Below are 23,386 nucleotides of genomic sequence, written 5' to 3'. Positions count from 1 at the left end.
GTGGAAATACCAAACATCAAGCAAAAGCAATAACTTCATGTGTGGTCAATATATATATATGAGAAGAAAAAAAAGAAGAAGAAAAAAAGAGTCCTTTGGGGCAGACTCATCCAGATATTAAATTCAGGATATATTACCTCAGATTTTTGGATTTAAAGGGGAATCATTTCAGCTTTGTCAGCATGTTAGCGTATATTTCTGTTTCGGGGCTCAAACCACTCCAACAATACGTATTATTTGATTTTATTAAATCAATATTTACTTATCAAAACATATTTATAGTATGTAATTGATTTTTTTAATGCGTCTGTGCGTATGTGATATAAATGTTTTCAAAGCTACTGACTGCACCTTAAAAATAATTGCCGATACATAAAGTTGATGAATTGAATTGAACAGAATTTTAATTAAACTGATTTGGATACAATATTGAATAATTAGGTGTCATTTATAAAAGCATACATATTTTTTAAAAGGGAGCCGAATCAGTGGTAGACAGGAAGGAAAGGCTGTTGACTAAAGCTCTATTGTGAGCAGATATAAATAACAGTATTTAACGGTGTTAACTGGAGCTGAACAAAAAATGTGAGTGTGTGTGACAGATAGTCTTTTACTTACAGATCAAACACCAGATAGTGGAAGCCCTCCTCTGATATGCTGTCATGAAGTCTTACTGTAGAAGGGATTGAACAAAAGTAAAAGCACAACACAGATGAGAAAGCAGACATGGAAATAAGAGAAGCCAAGCAGTTTTAAATAGCAGGTCATTGCGGGGGGATTTTCTTTTATTTAAATTATTTTTGTTTGTTTTTATAAAACTCAAATCCCCTTCTCTCTGACAAGTGGAGGTTTCTGGAATATTTTACAGTTCAGCATTCAATACTCATGGGACAGAACATAGTTTCTGGAATGATTTCCAAAAAAAAAAAAGCACAAACATAGGATCCCATGGATGCTTCCTTTTCTAAAAGTAGAAAAATATTGAGCGTTTCTGGAGAGAGCTCCCTATAGATTCAAGAACTTGGAAACTGTTAATGACCTTTTACTATTTGGTTCAGTCCAGCTTTGGAGAACATTTTAAATCCCACCCATCGCATTTCAAATAATCTACATACAAGATACTAAAACATGTTGTTTTTGACTAAATGTATTTGTCTTGAGACCAAATCTATAAAAACTAATAGAAGTAATGCCTGGAAAATGGCTTTAAAAATAACAAATAAGTCTGGAGTAGCCCCCAAAATGCAATTGTCCCTTCTTAAATTTAGATGTTTATTAAAACAGTTAAAATTAAATTTAAAATTAAACTTTTGGTTTCATTTGTGTCTCTTGTAACTGTGGGAACATTTGTTTAAATAAGCAAGATATTTCCAATATTATTTATTACGAATGGCTATTACCGTGGTAGAAGAAGAGTCAAGCAGAGAATCACAAAATATGCTGGTCTTGACATTTTAAAAATGTTTTTCATAAGAATGGGTAGCGCAAAGAGATCTCATCTAATTTATTTTTCATTTTTTATAACATAGTTAGCCTGGATTGAATGTCTCACTTTACCTCATGCAACTCAGCATATAACCAGAATAATGTCTTATTTCTCTACTTACTGTTTCTTAGCACTGTTTTCACTCTTAACTGTCACTTTAATTATCTCATTGCCCCTTTTGCACTGACCTATTTAAATTATTGTTATTTTTATAGGCTGGGCTGTGGGTTGAGAGGAAAGAAATTTCATCTGTAATGTAAATATCGTGTATACAGTATATTTGACAAATAAAGCTGACTTGGCTCAACTATTTTATTTATTTAAACTTATTTACATGAGTAAGTTTGTCCTCTAGGTCATCAGTAACAGCTAAACGGGTAGCTTCTACTCCGGAGAGAAAGAGAATATTAGTACAGATTTGCAACTCTGTTACCTGCAAGTTTTATTTTCATCAAATCTATAATGTCATAAAAATTGTACAATCGATCTGTAAGCTGAGCTAATCAGAAAATTTTAGTTTCATGAAAGTTTATTTTCATGAATTTCAAGCCCAAATGTCCTGTAATTCTGGAATAACCCATTTTCAATGTAAGAATTTGATTTATATGCTCTGTGGTTCACTTTATAGTACATCTAAAAATTGTTAAAAGTCAAACCATGATTTAGCTGTCGATGCTCTATGACTTCAAACTATGAATTGTCAACTATCAGGAAGCACAAATTGAGAAGACAAAAAAAAGAAAGTGTTGCATATTAGAACGACAACAAAAGAAAAGGGACATCTTCTATCTCAGGTATAAGGGGGTGTGAAGAGTCAGGGATTTGGAAAGAAGGCTCTTTTCTGATGACTCAGGTGAGAGAACACACAGCTCGCATAAACTGCAGTTGGGATAATTTTTTTTCTTTTTTTTAAACAAGCACACGCACACTTGTTAACCTCTCCTCCCTTCGCTTGTCTCATAACTGTGTCTGGAAGATGAATAGCTATAGCAGGAATCACAGGAGACCTGAACAAAATGTACGTGTTTGCAAGTGTGTTATTGTGTTCCGTGTATTTGGAGATTAAGGACACTTGGCTCACCGATGTTGGGGTGCTTTAGTAAACGACAAATCCTCGCCTCCCTCTCGAGCTTCTGGTGATCTAGACAAGACACAAACACATAAATGGTGAAGGCAGGTCATTGGAACTTTTCTAATTATTCCCTTCTATGATTGACTCCCTAAATCATCCGAGATGAACTTGGCTGCAGTTCTCCTGAGTGGAGGACACATGCGGAGCAGCGTTTGGGCATCACTGTCAGTGTCACAGTGTGTTTTCGTTGAGTCTGTCTGAATGCACTGGCTTTGCATCAGCTCTTTTCCTCCTTACTTTTTTTTAGAGCTAGTCTGTTTGACAGTTTGATGTGACCTGATATGTCCTTGGTAATTTGGCATCAACAGGAAGGTTACAGCGACCACAGCGGGATCAGGTTGACTCCTGATGTCAAGACTTAGTGAAAGCGCCTAAAATAAACCATTTTCTTTGGATGTCATGAAAACAAAGCAAAGACTATTGTTTAGGATTTCTTGGTTTTAGTTTATTTTTCCAAAAATGTCTTTTTTTTCCATTCAATAATTTAGACAAACATGTTTTTCATGGTTTTACAAACATGACCCACATAAGGAAAATTAGATGGCTCTGAACATGCTTTGATGCACAGTTCTAAAATGTAAGAAATAGTATATGAACCAATTGTTTTCTACAAATGTTATTTCATGGCACATCTGCCCTCATAATTGTGCAAAAATGACAAAAATGTTGCATAAATCTTTACTGGTGTAAAGACTTTACAAGCAACATGTAAGTAACAACAAAGAGAGAAAAAGTCAATACTTGAGTACACAATCCAACTGTTTCATATTTATTTCTTTTTGTCTTTGCAAGTTGCTATAAATTTGTACCAGGATGCAGAAAGTCCTCGTATGACCTTGACTTAATAAAAAGGTTTACTCGCTTTTATAAGCATTTGCAGGAATGAACTGACATAAAAACTGTCCGTCAGAAAACCCCAAACTGTGGCCAATATTTGAAAACATCTGAGTCACAAAAGTGGTGATTATAATGAGTTTTGCAATATGCTTTCTAGGGGACCCATTTTAAAAAGAGAGCAAAAGAAAGTGAAGGAGAGAAACAAGAGCACAGCCCTCAGCTTTTTTTTCCTCCAAGAAACAAGAGCAGAGGGCTCTGCTCTGCGTTTTTTTCCCCAGCAAATAAAGTAGGACGCCTGCTTTTCGCTCTCATTTGTATCTTCTTCCTCTGCTCATTCAGATTCTGCGAAAACCTTGTACCGCATGAAGAAAACCAGATGTCCTTTATGCATGGAACACAGGAGTGTTGAGTAAGACCAAATTTAGGCAACCTAGTTGTCAAAAACGTAAATAATGACATTAGGAATACCTAGAAAGGTAAAAATAAAAATGCGGAAAATCCTTAAAGTACCACTCTAATCGTCGTTTGTGCTATTGTAAAAGTGTTTAATTATGATTATGCCATTTTTAGTCAAAATCAAAAACTTCTGTTTTCTGGGATGTGGTATCTGCAGAGCGACAGTAGTTCATAAGAAATTTGCCTCTTAGTTGTGGTTGGGGCTGTTGTCACAGAGTAAGCCTTCGCCTGCTTCCAATTTACAGGTCCCAGCCCCTCACAGCCCCAACCTAACATTAGTGGTGCAACAAAAATGGCAAGCAATTTCTGAGCTATTAAGCCGTAGAGTTTTGAGCCAGATGCCAGCTTAGATGAGGAAAATAAAGATGTACATGGATCTAGTCATTTATAAGCATATGCACCGGAAAGGATTGCTGTACCTATAGTACAGACCAAAAGTTTGGACACACCTTCTCATTCATTTGAATGTGTCTTCAAACCTTTAGTCTGTACTGTACGTCACAGCTACAAACTTTTTACAACTGCCTTTTTTTTATCTGCTCCTGATTTACAATGATTTGAATAAAGAAATACTCTTTATATATCTCCTCCATCATGAGAAAAATGCCACAGGAACATGTAAAAACACCAAAAACCCCATTTTCATTGAAGTGGGTGTTTAAAAAATGCTAACATTTAAAGTACTTCCACATGCAGACCATCAAACAGCTCTTTTAAGTCTATGAGAACATGACAGTCTAAATGTAGTCTGAACAGACTGCCAGCTGTAGAGACATGCACAGGGGCACAAAGACAGGGACAGAGCCAGAAACAAGGGCGACTCAGTCATCATCGCATTATTAGCAAGACCCTCCGAGCAAGGTCACTAATCTCCCTTTCTCTGACGGAGTTTTTACCAGGCTGCCCAATGCCCTGTAATCCTTTTTGTGTCTCTGCCAGTCTGACTCACTCATGTTCATTTGGCAGTATTGTATTATTCTTGTCTCTCCCGCACATCTTATCAGTAATTTGACATTTTAGTTTTGTGACACTCATGTCGTCACTTACTTCTGCATTTAATGTCTGTTGAAAATGATTCATATCTGCACTTATAGATGCTACCTCTTCACTTCATTTCCTTATAAAGCTTTCCTTTTATGCTTTGACCGTATAAGAGAACTGGACTGAGTGATCCCTCCCCCTTTACGTTCCAAACAGGAAGTACCTGCTAGTCCCTAGAGGCCAAAATCCCATAGACTATAATGGAGAAATAAACAGTGACTACTCAGTCATTTTATTTGTCAGAATAACCAGTCTTGCTCTGATATCTATTTCTTAACATATTCTTGCTAATCCTAATGTTTTTGCCATATTACTTTCTTTAGTGCAAGTTATTCAAGTAATAAACTGGCCAAATAAATGCCTGAAAAAAAGTAGGTGGGCTCAAGTCGAACATTTGTTACATTTGATTGACAGATGTCACGTAGCCTGCTTTCAAGTGGTAGCTGAGGCCTTCTAACAAGCTCACTCCTGACTGGTGAGAGTTGTTGCCATAGAAACGTTGACTCAAACCGACTCGGAGCAATCACTACTTACTGATGACATCTATCTCCAACATGGTGGCGTCTGTGTGTGACACAGTCAGTCAGTTCTGTTTTTCTTTTTTTCTTCATTCTTGTGTTGCTTTTTTCTGTGCAGGTTGGCTATGGCTTCGGCCTCTCTCTGGTGGCTCTCCATGGATTGGCACACAGCTGCCCGCATTTTGGGTTAATTTGTTTGAGCTGTATTTAAGTGGCTGTGTTGGAATGTAGCTTATGTTTTCTTATGAAATAGGTCAACAAATTTTCACAAAAGTAAGACAACTACAGTACAAAATGCATTCTGCATTGTTGTTTTAAATAACTGTTTTACAATAAATGTATAATTTGGATTCAGATCAATTTCCTAAGTCTTCACAGACACCACAGTCACCACTTCTTCCTAAATAAGGAGGATGTGGATTTCTCTGGAAATTACCATTTCTAAAATAAAAAGAATGTGTCAGAGCAATTCCTATTTTGTGCTTTTGTGCACCATATTTGGACATTTTTAATGTAATAACAATACAAAACATTTCGATTTGTGAAGGGATTTTTCAAATTTTAAAATACCAGCTAAATGCTTCTTGAAATTTTTTTCTGACCATTTATTGACTCATCTAAGTGTTAAGTTCACACATCAGCATATTCTTGTTATTCTTAGATACAGTCCATTCTGTAACAGCTGTCTGCTTTACAGCAGCACAGGCCTCCAATGCAGCACACCGTGTACATAATGATACTACCACACCGTGCTTTACTGGTTGGTTTGCAGTTTTATTTTTTATCTTTTCTTGCACCTTTAACTTGAAAGACTACTTAACATGTCAAAATCTAAAAGAATGGGCCGATGTTATGAACGTACTTGGAGGTGTGCTGCTCTACACGCTCATCTCATTTGTTTAGTTTTGCTTAAACGTATATATGCTTCCTGGGTTTAATAAGCAGTAAGGTTAGGAAGTTCAAAATCTATTGGGGAAAAAAAATCATATAAAGAATGAAGGGAACTGAATGCCACTCATCAGATCTCAAAAGCTAATCAAGTCAGGACTGGTTAGTCCTCAAGCAAGGGGGTATTCAGATTAGGAAAATCTTTTCTTCTAGATCGAGTCCTCTGAATTTGTTCTAGATCGAGTCCCGAACCTTGCGTTTGGTCTGTATTTAGTCTGGCAACAGTGGCCCATTCTGTTACAGCCCAAAGCTTGTAAACAAAACCACGTGACCAAAGATCTCATCAGTCATTGGCCAATAACCATGAGGGCGGGACCAAACAACAAGAGAAAGATGGACGTGGTGCGCTTTACACTTCTTGACGGGACAGTTAACTTATTAAAACTTTATATTTTGATTACTAGATTTGAACGTTGGGAACACCTTTTGCTTGTTACTTTGGTACGGCGGAGGCATGCTGCAAGGCGGTTAGTGGCAAGGAGACGTGCCATGTGTGCTTTAACTCAGAGGATGCTAGCAACTGCAGTGATGAGGAGCCATTGGGTATAAGGTACGGTGATAAGTGTTTATGACATATAGATTGTGGGGTAAACAGTGAGTAGCAATTTTGTTTTAAAGAGAGTTCTGTTAAGGAAACTACAAGGTAGTATTTAGGATGATGTCACGAGCATGTGCCCAATAACATTCTAAAATTAAACAGTTGGACCCTCTTTTTTTTGTTTAATTACACGACAATCGCTACTTTATATTTGTCCACGGCTCATCTGTTCCTACATTCCTACTCTGTTTACGTTGGCTACGGTGGCCGTTTTGGTTCGGGAATATATTGTATTCAGACTGAGGAATCTGAGAGCGCTTTAGTGTATTCAGACTGAAGATTTGTTCCTGATCATCGGGGGAAACGAACTCTGGTTCACTTGACCCTTGCGCTATCCGATGGGGTCCAGATGACCCGATCATAACATTGGCGTGTTATCCCTACCAAGACAAAGGGTGGATAAAGGTGGAAAGATTTCATGTAATCCATGGACACAAGTGAAGATCACATATCATTGAAGAAAAAAGGTTTAGCGCACTGTTTAGTGGGGTCTAGATGACCCAACTCACAATGTTAAAGTGCCTAGGATAGCACAAGGGTTAAAGCAGACCAAATGTGTCCAGTCTGAATACACCCTAAAAGACAAACTGGAACCAACAGGTGTTGCAACCACATGGGGGCACACTCCAGCATTTCCATGTGCCTGTCACAAGAGCAGTAAATGCAGGGGGGCTGGATCAAGAAGGACATCTACCTTGAAATTGAAGCCAAACACACGTGCTTATTGCAAGGTAATTCGCTGTGGCGACCTCTGAAGAGAATTGTCGAAAAGACAAAAATGGATATTTAGAGAATGGCAGATGGTGATTTATCTAGTAAACACATGTTTTTAAACCTATTCTTGAAAAGTATAGGTGGAAAGTCTAGCTGCACCATATTTGGAAAACAGGAGCTAAATAATATAAATGTGACACAAATGTCAATTTGCGTATGTAATATAAATTATGTTTTTTTTTTTTGTGGTGGATGAAGGATCCATGTACAAAAAAATGGCTCACAAATAGAAACTTAATTTAATCAATGTAAGGCTAATATAACAAATAATTAGGCATAAAGGATGACAAAACTAAACTGTGACAAACTTAACATAGGGGAAGAAAAAGGCCAAAAGAATCAGAAGATTTACCAAGAATAAGGGAAAACAAGACTTTAAAATATACAAGGAGGTGAACTGACTAAGAATAAGCACCAGGATTTTTGAAAACTAACATCTGGTGAGATGTGACTCAGGAGGAAACCAAGCCCCCTGATTTTTTTTTTTCCAATTTTGAAACCAAACCCATACGTATAGCATAATGCAGTTCCTCCAATGACCACTTGAGGCTGGATTTTCAATAGCTCATACCAATGTTCACAGATATTTGCAGAAAATGCCTTAAAATACCAATATACTCACTAAAAAATGTTCAAACTTAAACATTGATGTTCCTAGCTCCTAGAAATACACTCATTTTATTTATTACCAGACTGAGGATTAATCCATTTGAACTTGTATGTCATCATGGAGAAACAAGGAATTTCTAACAAAAAATGTTTCTAATATTAATTGATTTTTATTTTTGCAATTAAGCAAAATAAAGTTATGTAAAGTTGCTTCTGTGCATTTGCTGCATACAACGCCCTCGCTCACTCATTCCAGTCTCTTCCGGTTCTTCTTTTCTTTCACCATGCCTTTCCTTTTTCTCACTCCTTCCTCCACAGGTAGCACACCTCTTAGCTGGCTGGACATCTGTTGTCTAGCAACTCCTGCACCAATCAGAGCGTCAGACCTCCCCTCTCCTCTGCAGTGGAACTAGGCTTGCATGCAAATGGCAGATTTTCAAGAGTTCAGACATAAGTATCAAACTCCACTGAAGAACAGACAGAAAAGCACAAACTGCCAGATCTGACATAGCAATCTAGGTTTCAGAGAAATGACAAATGCAACAAAAATCAGCTCTAAAACAAAATATTAACTTGGAATTGTGGCACAGTGAGTTTAAGCTTCAACTAAATTCAATGAAACATCGCTTTCTGCTACAAAGGATCAGTTACAGCCTGTAGTAATATTATATCAGTAATCTAAAATGTAGGATGGGAAGAAACTGAACTCTTAAGATAAAACGATGCAGAAATATGCAGGCATTGAATTTCCAGTACTAAGAAACCATTCATCACTTAAAAAGAGATGTCCAGAAATGTTTCAAATTTCAAGAAAAAAGTTCATTTCTTTGCTAATCATCTACTTTTTTATTAAATGATTTTAATATATTTTATTACTGAAAACCTATATGTAAATCAGACTGCTCCACAAGTTTGAAAACCTAATCATCATTACTTTCCAAATAGTCAAATGTTGCTTTCACTTTGTTGCTTTCACTTATAATTCTGCTGACAACAAGTAGTTCTTGCACTGACAACAGTAACTTGTAACTGGCTGACAAAAACCCTTCATAGTTCTCAAAATGTGCTTATGCAAGCTTAAGCACTGCTGCCTCAGACACTTGTACTTACGTAGATCAAACTGACGAAAGCATGTCGAGAAGATCTGTACCCAACATTACTGTGCAGACAAATGCAGAGTGTCTGCAGTCAGGTGTGTTCACTCAACAGAGGCTTTAGCTTGCTTCGTCTCATCTAAGTAAATATGTTTGCCAACAGAAAAAAACAAGACTTTAAAAACTCAATGATTTAATCGAAGAAGCACTTCACTTTCCTGCAGCTATGCTCAGCCATGCAGCACGTCTGGTACCAACAATGTCTGGTACCAACATGATGATCATTTTTGCATCATGCACATCCTTTTGCACTTTTTTAATCATGCAGCAGTTCATCTGCTTTGTAGCTGCAGATGTGTGCAGATTACATCAATCAAAATGATGACCTTTTCACTCTTGCATGTTTTCCTATGGAAGCATGAAACTTATCCACAGTGCTTATAATATAGATGGATATATAGGATACATAGTGTGTGTGTGTGTGTGTGTGTGTATATATATATTAGTGAAAAAATATTTTACTCCTTAAAATCTGTTGAATTTGTGTGCAAAGTAATAAATGCATTTTTGCTTTGCCTTCTAAACCAATGTGTTGCTGCAGTGCAACTTAGAACTTAAGCTGCGATCCCACCTCCCTCTGCAAAGCGCGTTCAAGAGGCCTCTTCCGATAAAAAGTCTATGTTAAAAAGTCTCGCGTACATGCGTAGCTACAGGTACTCAAGTTTTGAAATCCGTTTTCGGGGTCTAAGTACAAAACGCTTTTCCATTGAACATGCGTTGAAAGTTAAACCAGGTTGAACTGACATTTGGACAGCATCCCCTTTAATTCACAGAAGTGCCAAATGTTTGAAAATTGATCACGAAGGAGAAATGAATAATTGAGGTTTATGGCCAGCCAATATCATTATTATATAACACCAATTTTTTTCATTTATCGGAATAGAGCTTTGACAGAAAAAGCCAGGAGCAAATTTAGCACCACTTCAACATTTCGAACTTAGCCTCTTTCAAATATAGGTGGCAGACATGCCCTTATAAACAGTAGCATAAGAACAAGAAGAAGAATCCCTTCCCTATTTGTACAGAATACCCTTTTTAACGCATTCTTGAACACGTGTCACATGCACAGTGTGACGTATCTTCAAGTCTGTAGGGGTATATTACAGAACTACACAAAGAAATATCCTCAGTTGCTGGTAATAAATCTAATTGTGAATTCTGCAACAATTTAAAAAAAGATGAACAGTTTTATAAATGAACTACCATCCATGTCTCTTATATCATTAAGTTTGAGTATCCCACAATTGTCAACACACAGCTGTGAGAGCCACATCTCAAACAAAGCTTATTTGTACATGCAAATAATATGTTGTAGGTGTGTCAGCATGCCGCCAAGTAAATTTTAAAGCATTATTATTCTCTCATTTTAATCCCTCCACTCACACCCAAGACACACCTTGATCAAAATGGATTAGACCATGTACTGAATGTAAAAGTGTCCTATTAAGTTATTATTAGTGCATATTTCTATTCCTTCATTGAAAATACATCTATTTGCTTTCTTTCAAACCTTTTTTAAAATGGTCTTTCATGGCTTTTGAAGATTGACGCTTATTTTCAATCTGAAAGGACAAGCTTTCTAGTCTCCACAGACCTTTAGAAACACAAACACGACCCTTTTTTCCCCAACCGATGCCTCCATCTCCTTTATTTTCTGGTGTGTCACGTCTTCACCCGCACTGCAGCAATGTGGCATCTATGAGTTTACTTTGGGTTTATCAACCTTTGTTATTATGATTTTTCTGGGCAGAGAAAAATAAAGTTAGACTAGGAAGGTAAATGGAAAACAATGGAGTTTTACTGAATACTTTTTGCAATCTAAATGCAGAATGAAGTTGTTTTGTTTTTGCTGCAAATAACAATATTAGGAAAATTAAGAAACTGAATTGTAAGACACACATAACAGGTCTTATTGGTGGCAGCAGCAGTCAAAAAGGCCAAAAATGCCAAATGAAATTAGTGTAATCTGATCTAAATAAAATATCTAAGCCTTTTTGGTTTGTATTAAAGATTCATTGTGCAAATTTTAAAATCTTGTATGTGTTCAACTAAAAAAAAGTAAGAAAAAACCCACTCCAATGAAAATTGTGTTTTTGGAGTTTTAACATCCTCTTGTAGCATGAAGGACATATTTGAAGAAAATTAAGCTTGAAACTACACTTTGGAGTGTTTCTCTATTCAAATTGTTGTGAACCACAATGAGATTTTAAAAAATGGTATTGGAAAAAGCTTGTAGTTGGGATGTAGAAGCTACAATCTGCAAGGCACAAGCTCCCTGCTCAGCTCCGTGGTGGTACATCCACTTGTACACAATTAGATCCATGTACGTCTTTGTTTTCCTCGTGTGAGCTGGCATCTGGTTCACAACTGGACAGCTGGATATTTACAATATTGATCACCATATTTGTTGAACCGGTAATGTCAAGTTGGGGTTGTGAGGGCTGTAAGCTAGCTGGAGAAAGTGGAAACAAATGGATGATGGTAAGTGGAGGCAGGCTTACTAAGCGGCAACAGACCAAACTACTTCGTTCTTACAAAACTCTGAGGCTAATTACTAATAAATTGCTGCCGCTCTTCAGAAACTATGTCGTAGAAAACCAGGTTATTTGATTTTGCCTAAAAAAAAACAATCGTAATTAAAAGACCACTGGGAACGCTTTTAAAATAGATGAAAAGATGATCGGAGTAGGACTTTAGCTACCGTAGTTAGCACTGTAATCTGATGTATACTCCGACATAACTGCAGTTTTAAATTTTTGTTTCAAAATGGAAATTGGATGTGATGAATATTAGAAATACATGCTTACAATCAAGATTATTCAGCTCTCCTTAAATTCAGATATGGCAGAAACAAAAGATTGGGAAAAGTTGGCCAGAACAAAAAAACAAACAAAAAAAAAAAATCAATGCCACTTAGCATTAATTTTGGACCATTGTTTGATGAAAGCACTTTATAAGAAATTCCTGGCCATGAAATCCAGCAACAATGATGAAATCAGGGAAGGACAAGTCAGTTTCACTCCATTTATTTTAGAGATACAGTGATCACTCAGTTGCTGAGTGCAAATCTGCTGATCTTCAGCTTGAATGATGATGGATCAGGTCCTTGGAAATTACAGTAAGTGGACAAAACAGAGTACTTTCACTGAATTTCACTGAGATCAAAACAGAAAAGCTATCACAAAAGAAACAGAATTACTGTAGCACGATAACCTGCCAATTACTATAAACAGAATTAGAGGTCTAAGAATTCTTTGTATATATTCCAAAGTACTATGTCAATAAAAAGAATCATTTTCATCAAACTGAATCAGAAGTTAACTTTATGTGCATAAAAATAAAAGCTCCGACTCTCCATTCTACATTTCTGGCTCTCTAGGAGGTTCTATTGGTTTTCTTGGTTGGACAACATGAGCCGTCTGAGAGCATCCTTGGTCATAAACAATCAATAATCCAATCAATCTGACAGAATTAACCCGTTCTTACTCCAACGAAAGCCACACTGACCGTGGGCAACAACAATCAGATTTAATTAAGACTTCTTAGAAGCAGGGAAAATATTGTGGGAAGAATATAAAACCATGTAGAGGTGAAGTTTTGATTTGCTTGGTACTTCCAAAATGCACAGACCTGTTAAACCTAGCAATAGCTATAATGATTATCATATTTTTAGTTACCATGAAAAAAGTTGTAACTACTGTTAACTGACCACTCTTCTGCTTTCCTTTATCTAAGGAGAAACAGCAGACACAGATCAGGGACAATATGCTGCTTATATTATATTCCAAAGTTAGAATAACAACTGAATTGATGGTGAAAGTACAAACATTTTAAAAATCCATATTTTTTTCTATTAAAATGTTAGTCCTGTTGGTTTGGCACCAAGTAGTTGTTATAAAATGCAAAAGTGAAACAAAAACTGAGAGACGGAGATGGCAGGGTCAATAAACATCAACTACGGATATGAGCAGAAAAATGCTTGTCTTTACAATTTTAATGTTGTAAAATTGAATACGCTTTTTGAAGATACTGCAAGCGGGTGGCCTCTCACTGAACGAAAAGCCCATGGTTGTTTGAAACAGGAGCTGAAAACCTGAGTGTGTAGGTGCAGACGAGAACATCTCCATGGAGTCTTGGGTGTGATGTCAGTGTGTTAAAGCACTGCAGTACAGCACATGAGCATTAAAAAGACAAGTGAAAGACAAGATTTAATGCCATCAACCTAAAAAAAAACCCATCCAGCATTCAAGATAGGAGGAAAAACTAGATTTAAAAAAAAAGCAAAGTTCAAACATGTTGTCTTGTCTTAACAAACAATCCAAAAATAGGTCTACAAACTTGTAAAGGAAAAATTGTTTTATTTTAACATGTTTTTCATGTCCAGACTTGATCTATAATGGTTATTGTTGCTTGTGTTTTTTTCCCCTAAGACTTACATATTAGCCATCCACCCATAGAAGAGCATCTCCAACTACAGCGTCCGGATGAATCAAGCCTTCCAGAGTGTTTGCCACTTCAACTTATCCCTTATTTAACTTGATATGAAGCTGAATTCACGTGAATCCCCCCGACACGCTGTGCCTTCACAGCAGCAGCTCAGCCACATGCAAGATATCAAGAAAGGCAGCCAAACTAAATAAAGCAGCCCAATATTCACAAACTTGTTTTTAAAAGCTAATACAAATGTTCATGAAACTTAAATTTTTAAGTAAAAAATGCATATTTTATTATTTCTATAGCATATGAGTTATAGATACTTGATATGTGGAACTAAAATCAAATAAATCTAAGGTTTTAAATTACAAATTGGAATCTGAACCTAAATTTCTAACTTTGCACATATTACATTTTACATCTCAAACAAAATTTGTAAATTATAAAAGCAACCCTTGTTAAAAATTCAGATTTATTAAACCATGAAAAAAAAAGGCCACCGTTTCTTTTTTTACATTTCCCCGTTCTACATAAATGTTGTCAGATTCAGTCTGCTTTGTAAATTTGAAAACATCTAGCAAAACCACAAGCCTGCTTCCTATTATAAGATGGAATATTTTGAAAATTGTGAGAGTACAAGTGTGTGTGAGAAGGAGGCAGCCAGCGGGAAAGCACGACCAGCATTTATTTTTAGCCTTAAAGTACCCAGTGAGTCACGTGATCCCCTTCCTGTCACTGATCCCTTTCTCCTTACCTCCTGTTTCTCCATCTCAAAATCGCTCTCTTCTGCTAGAGCTGCGTTGCCATTTTTTAAAATACACATTTTATTGCACTCCCCTTTAAATTAAGGCGAAAATGTGGACTAGAGACCAAAATGAAACAGTCAGGAGAGAGTGTTAAACAAAAGCAGAGCAGACGACTCGTTTTTATCACTGCTAATGAGGGAAAACCGCCAAAGGTATCACTGCAAACAGAGCAGAAGCTCACACGAACATGTGTCTGACCATGGCGAGACAATAAATAACTGAGTCTACAGATAATCTCACAAAACCCATTTCCCACATAATCTACAGCAGCATGTGAATCCTTCAGTATAACTGAATTTACATCTTGTGACCTCTGAATTACCAGGCCTTCAAAAAAAATTCTCCTTCAGGTGAAAGTGTGGGATACTTATTTAGGAACGGCTTTAAAATAATTAGGCTTGGTTAAAGTTCCGGTGGGGCACAGCTGAACTGATAATATACTGCCAAATGCAGTTGCAGACAGGTCAAAGAAATAATCCCCATCGCTTTTAGTTTCAATGCCTTGTTAATGATGTTTTGAAGTTGACAGAGGTATGTTCGCTAAAAAAAAAGAACTATTACATGATCTCACTTTTGAAGAAATTAAAACATTATTAAATAAAAACTGATATAATTGTTGTGCCTTGTTCTACTGGTAATCAATGCATCATTCTCACATAAATATTTTTTTACTTTTTATTTATAAAAGACACTTGCAAAAACACTCAAACAAATGAGGGATTAGAGACATGAAAAAACCCATGCAGAGCCGTGCCCACACTGCAGGCAAAGATAAAGTGACAAGAGCTAGTAGAAGTGACAGGACACTGACACATGCATAAAGGGAGAGGGAAAATATTCAACTGCCGAGAGGAATATGTCACGCAAAACCTCTCTGGTACTGACTTGCCAACATCTTTTTCAATCGCTCCTTTTGTCCCCTTCCCATCCTGTTCATCCCTTCTATCTTCGCTGCCGCTTATTCACTGACTCATCCGCTGTGCTTCATAAAAATGCTGCATAATCAGGACAGTAGATTTTTAAAAATCTAACTGGTCCTATTAGGCCAGCAGCACAAACAAACATGGCTGCATAGGCAGAAACATCCAACCCACACACAGTTCTTTCATCTGCCAACATTCCAGCCACCAATCCTGTCCAAAACCCTTTTCAGTGATATATTCTCACACACGCACATGCACATGCATAAGCAAACACATGGCTGTTGAGAGGGGTTGGGGGAAAGCTCATGATCCTGCCAGAGAGAAGGGAATCAGACTTGCAATTCTAGAGCTTATCGCCAAAGAAGCTAAGACCATATCTGACACGCTAGCATGCACTGTATGTAAACCTAGATGTGCACAATTCAAAAGGGTGCGCTTTTCTCTGCTGCATTTGTTGAATGTTTGCACATGGATTCAGGCAATATCTGCCTGTCGAGATGTCTATTTCCAGCCCTGCAATCAGCAAATAGCAGCGTAAGAAGAAAGAGACTGAAATCAATTGCAAGGTCAATTATCAATATATCTATCTGTAAAATAAGTAATAGTTTATTCACAGTTTTAGGTTTTTATCAAAGAAATTTTTTTATCTAAAATTGGAGCAAATTTTACTTTGTTTTGAGATTTTCAGAAGTAAAAAGCAAAAATGTCTAAATTATTATGTTCATCTGGGATCTTGACTGGAGCCTAATTTGCTTTGGTATGTTGATAACACTAAAGGAAGAGAAAATCTGAACAAACTATGAAAATAGCATAAGACAATGATGCCTCTGAGCCATAAATTTGGATAATCTTTACTCCACAAAACACAAAAGATCTGCAAACAACCTCAGGACTACTGTACCCAGTATGACCTTAGCTGTCTGTTAGAAAAATGTGATGTTTTTGATGTTTTAGCAAAATAATATGTAATTTTTTAAAAGGTGGCTTCTTCCATCTTTACAATCATTATTTTTCCTCAAGAAGATGGTTAAAAACTGGTCTATGCATTTACCACTTTAATAATGGTCTACTGCAAAGGTTTTGTTTATCTGGTCTCTATGTAGAATACAAAGAAAAACTTACCTTTTCATTTAAAACCATTAATTATTACTAACTTGTTCTAAATCAAAAGTTATAAAGTGCTTCTCTTCAACCTTAGGTTATAAACTTTTCATTTGTCTCTATAGCTGTGGCTTTTACTTGGTACAGATTAAGAAAAAATTAAGAAACATGATCAATAAATCCGTTTTTTTTTTTTCTATCGACTTTTATTTTAACTTAATGAAAAAAAGCTTTTTGGCAACACTGTTGAGTATTTTCATACTTGTCTCTACTTTGGTTTATAACTTACTCCTGTGAATTTTTTTTGAGTTGCCATTTTACCCAAATTACTTAGTTAAAGTTAATCTTTACTTGCATTATTCTACCAAATGCGTTTTTGGTGTTTGTGTAGTCTAATACTGACCCCTGATTATCACAAAATATTGTCAAGACTTGACGGTGTCTTAGGAAAAGGAAAAACCTTAGAGGTGCAACACATCATTGGTTAATATTAATAAATAGGTTGGGTCACTTCTGTGTTCCTGCATGCACATGTTTGTGTGTGTGTGTGTGTGTTTGTATAAGTTCGTATGTGTGTGTGTCTCTAGCCTGAGGCAACGAGGCCAGCGGCTACAATTACAATGACGGATGTGAAAGAACTGGGTCGGCTTCGCAAGAGATCTACCCCTGGGATGAGAAGACCCGCCAGAGCCCTGAATCAATACCAAGACACATGCACGGGAACGCACGCATATGCAAGGTTCGCATGAAAACATTTACAAACCAGACAGCAAACAAAAAAACAAGAAAAAAAAATGTGCTTTAAACCGCAAGAAATGAAAGTGAGCAAATACTACATGACAAATTTGACGCATTTACTTGTCTCTTATGAACGTGCAGAAATCAGCGTCATCCAAAATTCAGATGATTCACTCTGTCTGCTTCTTACTCAGTGACATTAAGAGGCCCATGCATGTTCGCAGACACGCACACAGCATATCTCTCAGAGCTTTAATCCAGGGTCAGAAAAAGTACAAGCTGATATTTGTGCAGGGCTGTGAAAGCCACACATGGGTAATGTACCACTCCTGTTGCTGCATGCCACTAAATATTGACACATGCTCTTACCTCTAGCAGAAAGCTTCTTGGTGTTGATAATTTTGGCGGCATATTCTTGTCCAGACGAGATCTTCACACATCTCCTTACCACGGAGAATGCACCCCTGGAATGGAACACAAACACAACAAACTTACTTAATGGTACAAAAAAAAAAAAAAAGAGCAAAATGGTGACAAAATAAACCCATCAAAAGTTATACCAGTTGACTAATCAGGGACTTGGATATGGTACTTATATAGGAGTGGCCTCCTTTTCAAAACACAAAAGCAAACCAGTTAAAAGTTGATCATGAAGGAGATATTAATATTTGCAATTTGCGCCTGGCCGTAAAAGAAATTACACCAAGTTCTTTCATATATCAGTATAGAGCTGTGAAAGAAAAAGTGTGGAGCAAGATTTGCGAAATTTGCACCACTTAGACATTTCGCAGTAAATGCGCTAGTATCGAATGGCGACAGACCTGTGTGAACACCACATGCTAAAAGAGCGTTTGAAAAGTCGCGTCATTAGGCGCATTCTTGAACTCGCCATGGTGTGTACGTAGCAATTGTAAGTTGTCTAACTGACTTCTTAATTTCAACCATCTTTTTAAATTGGGCCTAATCACTATATGAAGTGCACAGAAAATTTGGCATAAAACTTCGAGTGCCACTTAACAGCTAGGATACCAAAGGTACATAACCTTCATTTGTCCATAAAACAAAAAATATTGCATCAAGCATTAATGGAAAAAATCATGCAAACTCCTTCTCCACACCTCGAGAGCATCCAAACCTTCTGACATGAACACTGACAGACCTGACAGCTACTGTTGTTTTAGCGTGTGCTGTTCTGGTGTGTCAGGGACACGAGTGAAGATCAAGGAACTAGGTCAGCTATATTTGAAGAGGAGAGAAAAAGAGTACTACATCTTTCATCTTTAAATGATGCCACGGAGTGGTCCACCTGCCTAAGCTCTGTAACCACGCAGGAGCAGGTTTAGGTTTCACCTCCCACAGCTCCAGAATTTGTCGTCAATACCTTTATCCCATGATAGGAAACCACATGTATTGCCGAGGTAGCTGTGGGTGCTTCTAATTATAGCAATGTGGCATTATGAGAAACAAAAATGTTTTCTACTTACTGACTAGTTGCTATTTACACTGGGATGTGTACCATGAGCATGTTATCTAACATCATGTTGAGTGAGCAGCTTGCCACGGAAAGCTTACCTCCGATTTATGGAGGATTTGTTAAAAAGGAAGAAAAAAAAAATCATAGCATAACATATTACATAAGGATGTTAGTTGACTATTCAGTCTAGCTGGGTAGCACGCCACTGTAGAGCACATATGTTTGAGTCCTTCAGGATATAATTTACAGTAGCTGCTCTTGAACTGATGTTAATGAAAGGGCAATGGGGATATGTTCCAAAGTGAGCCAAGCAAAAGCAGCATGGACAGGATGTTTGTGTAACCCTTGTTCTATCCTAGGCATTTTGACATTGGGAGTTGGGTCATCTAGACCCACTAGACAGTGCGCTGAACCTTTTTTCTTCAACGATTTGTGATCTTCACTGGTGTCCATGGATTACATGAAATCTTTCCACCTTTATCCACCTTTGTCATGGTAGGGAGAACACGTCAATGTAAGGGTGGGGTCATCTAAGATAGCACAAGGGTTAAATATATAATAATTATTTGCAAAGAGGTGCAACATTTAAATTAACTAGCACTTTATTTTATCGTCTGTAAAAAATATATTGGACAAATAACTCTATTGAGACTTATTTTCTACATTATTTTAGTTAGTTTAGTTTATGACTTCATACAGACTGCAGATTATCTTCCCATGTTTGAATGGTGTGTTTACGACAATTCTTGTAGCTCAAATTAAAAAACCAAAAGGTTCCAAAAGTGCGACAGACTGGGGACCTGTCCAATGTGTCCACTGCCTTCGGCCGGGATAGGCTCCGGCAGCCCCGTGACCCCGTAAGGGACAAAAAGGAAGAGGATGAATGACTGAATGATTGAAAGGTTCCAAACTTGATATTAAACTTCAGAAGACTCGGACAGAATAAAAGAAAATGTGGGAATACTTAACCAAACAGTTTTTGCTATTGATGCCAAGTATAATGATTTCTGAAGAACAGCATTAGTTCATTTGAAATTCACCTCAGTTGTGAGCAGGACTGTTGGCGCACAGTAAGCCTGCCACTACTTCCAGTCATCCATATGTTTACACTGCCTCCCACTAGAGCTTACAGCCTCTTACATACCCACCCTAACATTACCAGTGCAACAAAAAAGGCGACCAATATCAAGCCATACAGTTTTGATCCAGATACCAACTGGGACGAGAAAAACGAAGATGTTAATGGATCTAGTCATCTACAAGTGGGTGCATCAGAATAGAGTGGACGGGGTTCTTGTGGCCTGCTGATTGTATTTTTTCCCCCTTTTGCTCCTGATTCACAACAATTTGAATAAAGAAATAGTCAAAAATGCAGTTTTAATCTTAATTTTCTCTAAATATGTCCTCCATAATGAGAAAAATGCCACAACAACATGTTAAAAACAACAAAAACACAATTTTCAATGGAGTGGGTCTTTAAGAATTGTTGGCACTAACTCATCTGGGACTGCAAGCCTGAGTGTTTAGGGTAACTATTAAGCATGTAAAAAATAACAAAATATTGCATCAGGAAGAACATTTAAAGCCTAAATGAACACAAAATCAAATTAAACATAATTTGCAAATATGGCTGTCATGATGGATTTACAGAGTCAGATAAAAACACTTGATTTGCTAAGGAGAGACTCCAGGAAACGGCTCAAAAAGGGTGCTGTGCTGTGCTGGGTAATGTAGTTAAAAGAGTAGGAAAAGGGGCTTAAACCATGTTTCAAAAAACCTCTAATATAAATTATGTCCATGACTCTTATTTGGGTGCAAATTAAATTTTAAACGTCTGCTTGCCGTTCATTTCTAAGCATTTTCTGAACTGGTAAAAAATGATTTAAGAATACAAATGACTATATAGATATAATTTTTGAAAATGTCAATGTAGCTATAAAGAGAAATAATAGACATTTTACAACTCAACTGCACCAGTAAGTCTATACTTTGGCAATATGTCACATATTTGCATAATTAGCCAGGATTAGCCTTGCTGTGCACTAACTTAGTGTCAGAAAAATTGTACTGCAGTGCTAAAGGCTAAAGAGAGCTAAAGGGGTCTATTAAAGCAACATGAATGTATTATTAATGATAGGTGGTGAGAGATGAACACCGCAGGAGCATGGGGGGGGGGGGTAGTACTGATGGAGGAAGTAGTTCCAATGGATGTTTCCTTTAACACTTTAGGCTTTAGGTGGACTGTATGGTTGGTTTTCTAAAAAGAACCAACTTAAATGGGATTTTTTTTTCTTGGAAGCCTAGACGGACCATAAAGACTGCCCATAAAGGAGGCAGGTATGGCGCATGCATGGGCGCGCGCACTAGTCTCAGAGGGGTGAGGAATTCCCTGCCGGGGCCCTGATAATTGACCGCAGCTCGGCGCTTGGCTTGGGAGTGTGTCATCTTCAATTACATGGTGTGCTGTCGCATTATAGTGCATTTCTGTCACGCTGGAACAGGGTTTAGGAACAGGGGCAACACAAGGAGGGATGGGTTGCCAAATCTCACCGTTGCGCACAAAAACCGATGCTGGTAAAGCGTCGTAACGCTGAGGCTTCTTGCCCTACTGTGGCACTTCAAATGCCAAAATGCAGCATCAGCAGCTGTGCACGATGGAAGAAAATGACAGCGTTCGTTCATGAACACAAAGCAGGGCTTCAGATGTGGGATTAAAGCAAACAGAATGCCATTGCACAGATTAACAAGGATGGATGGGTTTTTTTCTCACCCCCGCATCATAGATTTCTGCGCGCGCGCGCGTGCGCGCTCACGAAAACGACAGACAGTGGAGATCAGCTTCCTAAAACCAAAGCTGCCCATTACATAACCAGGCATCTGACATTTCACAGAGGGATGATTAAAAACAGGCGTCCTTACTTCCCCAGCTCCTCGAATAGCTGATATTCGTCGGTGAATCGCGTGCAGATGGTTAACGCCATCCTGGGTCAGGAGCCAAGAGGTGTAGGTAGAAGTGGATAAGGTGCACTCACGGGCTGTATCCCCCTCGCTCAGTCGGTAACACTACCCGGATTTGTCCTAAACCTGCAAACCAGACGGCACAATTCATGCACCGCTAAAGCGCATCAGCCAGGGCTCTGCTGGAACGATTCCTGCGCCAAAAGCTCTCTGCCTGCTGCTCGGGGGCTTCAGTCTAAAAGCGAAAGCTTCTCGTGCTTTTGAATCTATATTTCTTTAAAATAAAAAAAGAATAGTTCGTTCGTTCACATCCAGCGGCTAGTCACAGTTGGAGGACGAAGCATTTTGTGTACATTTCCAGCGTTGTTGTTTTATATCTCTGTCTGTACGCATCAGCCGCCGCACTATTGCACCTACCCCTGACTGAGCTTCCAGACCCGCCCCTTTTCCTGCATCTCCTCACAGGCCAATAACCAGAAATGCCCTCAAAAATAGAAGGACCCATTTTTGATTCTATTTATAAACAGTAAAAATAATAAAAAATTAAGCCAAACAAAAAATATCTACACGAAAATTAAAACGCATTGTTCCTATGCTTAAATATTGATCAAGGGATAAATGACAGGTTGAAAAATATACTTCAAAAAAGTCTTTTTTCTCCCTCATCTCTAGGCTTTTAAAAAAAAAGTTTTTAAAAACTGCATTCAACTTTTTTTATTCTGTGAGCAAAAAATGATCAAGCCATCATTACAGTTCAATGTGTGGAAACACTTTGATCATGCAGTGTGGTATTTTGATGTGGAAAAACTGTGGGATGAACTTCATGAAACCAAAATGTGAATGGATTTGACATTAATTCTTGTTTTTTTGTACACGTTTTGATTTACACTTTATTATCTTGCAAAAACTCCAAGGAATGTGGAAAACTTCACCTGCACTGTTCAGAAACCCAGATATTTCTGTGAGTCACACTGGTTGAGGTTTTGGCTAAAAATGTCCTGGACCTATATTAGATCAGTGAATCGAATCAAAGCTACAGCACATGCCAACGCATATTTTTTTTATATATGTGTATACGTATATATGCATATTGTCAGGTTCAAGCCTGATGAGCATGAAGGACCCAAAATGCAGAGACAGGAGGCACACAATTCCAAAGCAAGGGGTTTAATATCAAATAAAGTGCTGCAGAGCAGGGAACCCAAAACAAAAACTCTGGTAAACTGGTAAATGGGGCAGAAGGCAAACAGGGAAGAAGACGGTCAGGGAAATGACGATATGATCCAGCACAAGAGGAAGGCAGAGACAGGACTTAAATACAGACAGGACTGACAAGACACAGGTGAACATGATCATGAGAGATTGGGGAAGTAAAACTCAAAACCATGACATAACAGAA

General features: G+C 37.6%; 1 protein-coding gene across 15 annotated transcripts in view; it reads right to left on the bottom strand.

The window, feature by feature from the left end:
• The window catches only part of LOC144994755 (calcium/calmodulin-dependent protein kinase type II delta 2 chain), a 44,060-nt gene extending 21,622 nt beyond the window's left edge, over positions 1-22,438 (bottom strand). For all 15 annotated transcript variants that reach the window (XM_078953662.1, XM_078953665.1, XM_078953678.1 and 12 more), the window contains exons 1-4: positions 21,949-22,438; positions 17,925-18,019; positions 2,568-2,627; positions 619-673 (exon numbers count right to left, since the gene is read on the bottom strand). In XM_078953662.1, the coding sequence (XP_078809788.1) occupies positions 619-673; positions 2,568-2,627; positions 17,925-18,019; positions 21,949-22,010 (272 nt within the window). In that variant the 5' untranslated portion in view covers positions 22,011-22,438. The remainder of the gene's footprint in view (positions 1-618; positions 674-2,567; positions 2,628-17,924; positions 18,020-21,948) is intronic.
• Positions 22,439-23,386: the final 948 nt, after the last annotated feature.

This window comes from Oryzias latipes, chromosome 1 (assembly GCF_053564925.1).
Source record: "Oryzias latipes strain Hd-rR chromosome 1, Olatipes_Hd-rR_3.1".
In the NCBI taxonomy this organism is placed as follows: Eukaryota; Metazoa; Chordata; class Actinopteri; order Beloniformes; family Adrianichthyidae; genus Oryzias; species Oryzias latipes.
Note: the sequence above shows the minus strand (reverse complement) of the source record. Positions and strands in the feature narration are given on the sequence as shown.